At 38.6% G+C, this 6,000-nt stretch overlaps 1 protein-coding gene across 1 annotated transcript; it reads left to right on the forward strand.

The window, feature by feature from the left end:
* Window positions 1-2,183: 2,183 nt before the first annotated feature.
* LOC110893641 lies at window positions 2,184-3,865 on the forward strand. The gene is made up of 2 exons (XM_022140725.1): window positions 2,184-2,744; window positions 2,837-3,865. Exons 1-2 carry the CDS (start codon window positions 2,184-2,186, stop codon window positions 3,863-3,865), a joined length of 1,590 nt encoding a protein of 529 aa, XP_021996417.1.
* The last annotated feature ends 2,135 nt before the right edge of the window (window positions 3,866-6,000 follow it).

Below are 6,000 nucleotides of genomic sequence, written 5' to 3' on the forward strand. Positions count from 1 at the left end.
GGGAAAAAAGTTCAAAGTTAGGACTATCTTTATACATTCCTTGGTTGAGACTAATAGAGGGAGGTTCATTTGAGAAGAAAATTAAATTGAGAAGAAAAAAACAAAGAGTACAATTGTAAAACATTAAATAGTTTTTCTCTTATCTCATTTATTATTATCTTTGACTAATTAATTAGTTATAAATACTATCATGACCCACACTAAAATTTTTGCCTAGACACCTCAACATTTATCCTACATGTTTTTGAAATTTATCCTACACATATTGAAATTTATCCTACACAACTCGTAATTCATCCTACACACCTCATAATTTATCCTACACTTTAATATTTTTTTTCTTCTTTGAAAACATTTTTTCTTTTGAAAATAAGTTACAAATTTAATTAATTAGCTATTAAAAAGAAAGACTAACAATTAATGTTCTATCTAAGTTTACCAATATACCCTTACACTCATATTAAATATAAAAATTAAATGAAGTAAAATGAAGCATTCTTATTGGTTGAAGTTTGTTCTTTTTTATTCTTTAAAAAAAAAATCTTCTCATTTGAACTTCCACGAGACTAATATCCGCCAATAAATAAAAGTTGTGATTATTAAAATTCAATAACCTTTTTTTAATTAGAGTAAACTGCAATTTTACACCCTGAGGTTAGGGGTCATTGGCATGTCTACCCCCCCCCTTAGGAAATAATTGCAAATTACCCCCCACTGTTAACTCTTATGTCGCACTTTTACCCCCCGGCCCAACATTCCGTTAGTCTTTAGTGTTTTCTGTTAATGGTCAAAGGGCAAATAGGTAAATCGGCGTTCCTGTTGACCTACAACCTCATAAAACCCCCTTTTCACCACTTTGAAACCCTGAGGTTAACCTAACTCAAAATTGAAGACACCGTAGTCTCGTTCAAGCATCCTTCAACAATTACAACTGATTAGAAGTTGTGTTACGAGCATGGATCTTCGATTGTGGAAGTTACGAGCTGAAGATCAGTATTTAGAACCGGCTGAAATGTACCGTAAGTGACATGCAAGCTCACAGCGTTTGAATCAGGTAAAATTTTAACATATTTCTACGTTAATTTGTTTTTGTTGTTTGATTACAGGTGAAACCCAATCTGAATTTAGCATAAAATTTCACCATGGAGGTAAGTTTGTAGAAAACCCAAATAGGAAATACGTTGGTGGGAAGATGAAATACATTGATCATGTAGATTTTAGAGTGTTGAATACTGATGTGTTAGAGGCGATGGTTAAGAAATTAGGATACAATGATGGGTTGGTTTTCTGCATTCATTACAAGGAACCGTATTGTTCCTTGGATTTTGGTCTTAGGACTTTAAAAGGTGATGTTGACTTAGAGCCTATCTTTGATCATGTGCGTCAAGGAGTCCACATGATAGACATGTATGTTGAACACCGGAGGTCAACAATATTGGAAAATACAAGTGAAGGTCCTATAGGGGCTAATAAAGCAATTGTTCCTGCATCATTTACAAAATATACTCAGAATGATAGTATGAATGAAGATGAGGAAGAGAGTGACGGAAGTGATCCTGATTATGAGTATGTTGAGGAAGATAATTTGGTTTATGAAATAGAGGTGGATATGCAGAGGTTCAGGGCTAATGTTGACTTTAATAGGGAAGAAATGGATGGTTCAAGTGATGGGGATCATGATGATGATAGAAGAGAAGAAGGTCATCAGCCTGTTGACCTGGAGGTTTTTGAAAGTGGGTCTGATGACAATTCAAGTCTTAGAGATAAGGTTGCTAGGAAGATAAGAAGGAGAAACAAGAGTGCTTTAAAAGGTCCAAATGATTTGCCATTCTATGTTGGTCAGCTAATTGATGACAAGAAAACGATGAATCAGATGGTGAAAAGTTATGCTCTTAAGGCTAGGAGGGATGTGTTTATTCTAAAAAATGAATTGTTAAGGTATAGGGTGATATGTTTTGGAAGCAATCCACCACTACTTGGTCCTGTAAAAAAAAGGAGAAGAGGGGCAAAATAGTAAATGCACCAAAGTAGGGCAAAAATACAAGCACCTTAAAAGGCATATCAAGCCCACTTGTCCTTGGGCAGTTCACATCTCAAGAAACACGGACAAGGATAAGTGGTGTGTGAAGACCATTCATAATCAACACAATTGAATGGCAACAAGGGCCGTTTCTTTGTATACAATGAGTTCGATTGCCAGAGAGATTCAGCCTATGATTGAAAGCAATCCAGACATGCCAATTCATGCAATCCAAAGTCAACTGCTTCGGAAGCATCAACTTGAAATATCACTCCATAAGGTCTTCAGAGCCAAGAGGATAGCAACTACGAAGATTTATGGTGATTACCAAGAACAGTATGCTTTGCTAAGGTCATATTGTGATGAACTTCTAAAAGTCAACCCAGGTAGTACAATTAAAATTGATGTGGAGCCATGTGGGAACTCAGCTAGTCCTACAAGGCAGTTTCGAAGGGTTTATTTTTGTTTCGCCTCTATGATGAGAGGATTTAAGATGATTGGAAGACCATTGCTGGGTGTGGATGGTTGTTTCATGAAAGGTCCATATCCTGGACAGATCTTGAGTGCTGTTGGTATTGATGGAAATAATAGCATATATCCAGTTTGTTATGCCCTTGTTGAGGCAGAAACAACACAAACCTGGAAATGGTTTTTGCAACTGTTGAGAGATGACCTAGGGTGTACGGCTGACTCTTGTTTCACCTTCATCAGTGACAGACAAAAGGTAATAAGTTCTTATGATTAATAAATTGCAAAAAACTTTGGCAGCAAAATATTATAATTATTCAGCAAATTGAATTGCATTTTGTATCACAGGGTCTGATTCCTGCTATGCTAGCTGTTTTTCCTAACGGTGAGCACAGATTTTGTTTGAGGCACATCCATGAGAACATGAAATCCAAGTGGCGTGGAGATCTTTACAAGAATTTGCTTTGGTCAGCCGGAAGGAAGACATCCATTCCATACTTTAACAAAGCTATGGAAGAAATTAAGACAACAGAACGAGCTATGCATGACTGGCTGAATGAGATCCCATTCACCGCTTGGTCAAGAGCATATTTTTCTGGAAGAGCTAAATGTGATATGTTGCTGAACAACATTTGTGAGGTTTTTAACCGACAAATCGTAGGAGCAAGGGACAAGCCGATTATCACATGCCTAGAATTCATTCGGGAGTACATGACCAAGAGGATAGTTAATGTCAACAAATTGCAAGCAAAGTGTACGGGGCCACTAACACCTCATGCAACTGAGGTGTTCGATGAGATCAAGAAACAGGGTGCTGAAATGTCTGTTCTCATGGTTGATTCAGACAAGTATCAAGTAACAGGTCCGAGATCACAGTGTGTTGTGAATGTCAAACATAAAACTTGTGCATGCAAGAAGTGGAATTTGACAGGGATGCCTTGCAAACATGCAGTTGCAGCCATATGGGATATGTCAAGGAATAACATTGATGATGGCATACCAGAAGAGTGGGTGGATGATGTGTATTGGCTGTCAACATGGAAGAAAGTCTATCAAAATGTGATAGAGCCAATCAACGGGCCAGAGATGTGGACTACTTCAGAGTGTCCAACAACACTCATCCCACCAAAGCATCATACACAAGTTGGAAGGCCTAAGAAGAAAAGAAAGAAGGCATTTGGTGAAAAAGAGCTTGAGCAGGAGTTCGACAAAGGAGGTAAAATGACCAGAAAGGGAAGTAGCATCAAGTGTGGTAAATGCGGGAACATGGGTCACAATGTCAGGAGCTGCAAAGGACAAGGTGGTGAACAATCAACTGCTTCACAGGAATCACACACCGCAACTCAAGGTGCACCAGTTTACAATCTTGATGAGTGATGGATGGTTTGTAAGTTTAGAGTATGTTTGTTTGTTTGTCAAGTTTCAACAAGACAATGTTTGGTTTGTAACTTTAGTGTCAAGACAATGTTTGGTTTGTACCTTTATGTTTGGTTTGTACCTTTATGTTTGTTCAATGTCATGCCTGCTTTGGTTTATTATGGTAGAGTATGGCTGCTTTAGTAAAAAAATGTGTTCAAACAGATTTTTGGGGGAAGGTCATTCGATTACAAACCAACATTTAGTACAAATAAGATGTCCAAAATATAAACATACAACCGAACAAATCTAGCCTATTTCCAGTGGCAATCATCCAAACAAGACCAATCCGAATTAGAACCATGCTCCCCTTCATATGGGTCAAAGTACCAATCATCGTCTTCATCCCAATATGTGTAATTGATGTGTGTAAAATGCAACATATAAATCACATCAATTAAGACATAAAACTAACCCTTTTTAAGTACTAATGTTGGAAAAAGAGTGTTTTTGTCTTCCTTTTGTATTTTCAGGATGAAATGAGCTCAAAATCACAAAAGAAGCAAAAAGACAACTAATTCTAGCACAAATACAAGAAAAGGAATAAAAGTAGACTGCCCGGATCCTCAACGGCACCTCCCAAGGCAAAGAAGAGAAAACAGAAGACTGAACACGCCCCGTGTCCAGCGGACACGGGGCCGTGCCCAGGAAGCAGCAGAAAAGACAAACCAGCAGAAGCTTCCATTGCCCACCACGGGGCTGTGTCCAGCGGGCACGGGGGCGTGGTGAAAGTACAGCAGGCGCATTAATTGTAATTGCGAATTACAATTAATGAAGAGAGAGAATGTCAGACGGGCACGGGGGCGTGTCCAGCGGACACGGGGCCGTGCCCAGCCTTCTGTTCAGCCTATAAATAGGGGAGCTTGGTTTCATTCCACTTCATCCCTTGGCACACCACCTCTCTCACACTTCATCCACCACCCACCACCACCATAACACCATCATCCACCACCATCATCCATTGTCCATCATAGAGTGTGTGAGTCGTCTCGGGATCCAAGATTGATCGTAAGAGTTCTTGACAATCAAGGCCATGTTTGCCTAAGTCTCTTACATCACTTGGTGAAGACAAGTGTTTAGTATAATACTTTTTATTTTTAATCTTTTGCACTTTTTATTTGGTTTTGTATTAATGACTTTAATAACTAGTTACTTATGTTGAAGGTGATCTTTCCTTATCGTTTGCCCGTGGTGTCTTGGCGTTATTTTACTGTCTATATAAAATAAAAGATTTTCACCATTCATATCTCCACGGTCTATATGGAGGTATGTTGGCTACCTGGTCGGGGGTTAAGGGAACGGTTTGGTAAGGGTCTTGCCCTTGTTCAGCGTTTAGAGGTCCTGCTTGGGACCTGGGTCAAATTTAGTAGGATCTCCTTCAATACCCATAGGTATTGGATGGCGGGGATCCAAACTCTTTGACCCCCTCATAAGTTAACTACTATTAATACTATATCCCGACTATTTAGGACTGTATCCCTGCTGACTCAGACTACTTAGCCGAGGGTAACGTCACCGCCAAAAGCGGGGCCTACCACAATTTGCATTAATAACTTAATTCATTATCTTCCAATAATCCGACCCTTTAGGATTGTATCCTTGCTGACTCAAACTACTGGGTTGAGGGTAACGTCGCCTTCAAAAGAGGGGCCTACTACAATAACTAAGATAATCTCTTAAACAAGTGCAAAAGTGCGAAAATAATCAAAGGTTATACTAATACACGTGTCGGATCCAAGTGATTCATCTTGTCTATCTGTTTTTATTTTATTTTATTTTTCAGCATTTAGTTAGTTTTTATTTTTCTTAGTTTAAAACATTTTTCTCACTTTTTGATTTGATTAGACGTTGAGGATAAACCGGTATTAAAAGCTCTTGTGTCCTTGGACGACCTCGGTATCTTACCAACACTATACTACGTCCACGATGGGTGCACTTGCCCATATGTGTGTTTAGTGTTAGTGAATATCGTGTTTTATAAATTTAAAACTTGGCTAAAAGTGTAAAAAAGGGGCTTAAATATACATCAAAATTATAACACACTTCACGCACATCAAGTTTTTGGCGCCGTTGCCGGGGACACAAGGATTTTAAGA

The sequence above is a fragment of the Helianthus annuus genome, chromosome 12, assembly GCF_002127325.2.
Source record: "Helianthus annuus cultivar XRQ/B chromosome 12, HanXRQr2.0-SUNRISE, whole genome shotgun sequence".
Taxonomy (NCBI): domain Eukaryota; kingdom Viridiplantae; phylum Streptophyta; class Magnoliopsida; order Asterales; family Asteraceae; genus Helianthus; species Helianthus annuus.

Excerpts from the sequence above, each read along its gene's own strand:
- LOC110893641 (XM_022140725.1), top strand. The coding sequence starts at position 2,184 with ATGAGTTCGATTGCCAGAGAGATTCAGCCTATGATTGAAAGCAATCCA. Across the intron at positions 2,745-2,836 it reads TCATCAGTGACAGACAAAAG|GGTCTGATTCCTGCTATGCT; the intron begins GTAATAAGTTCT and ends TTTGTATCACAG.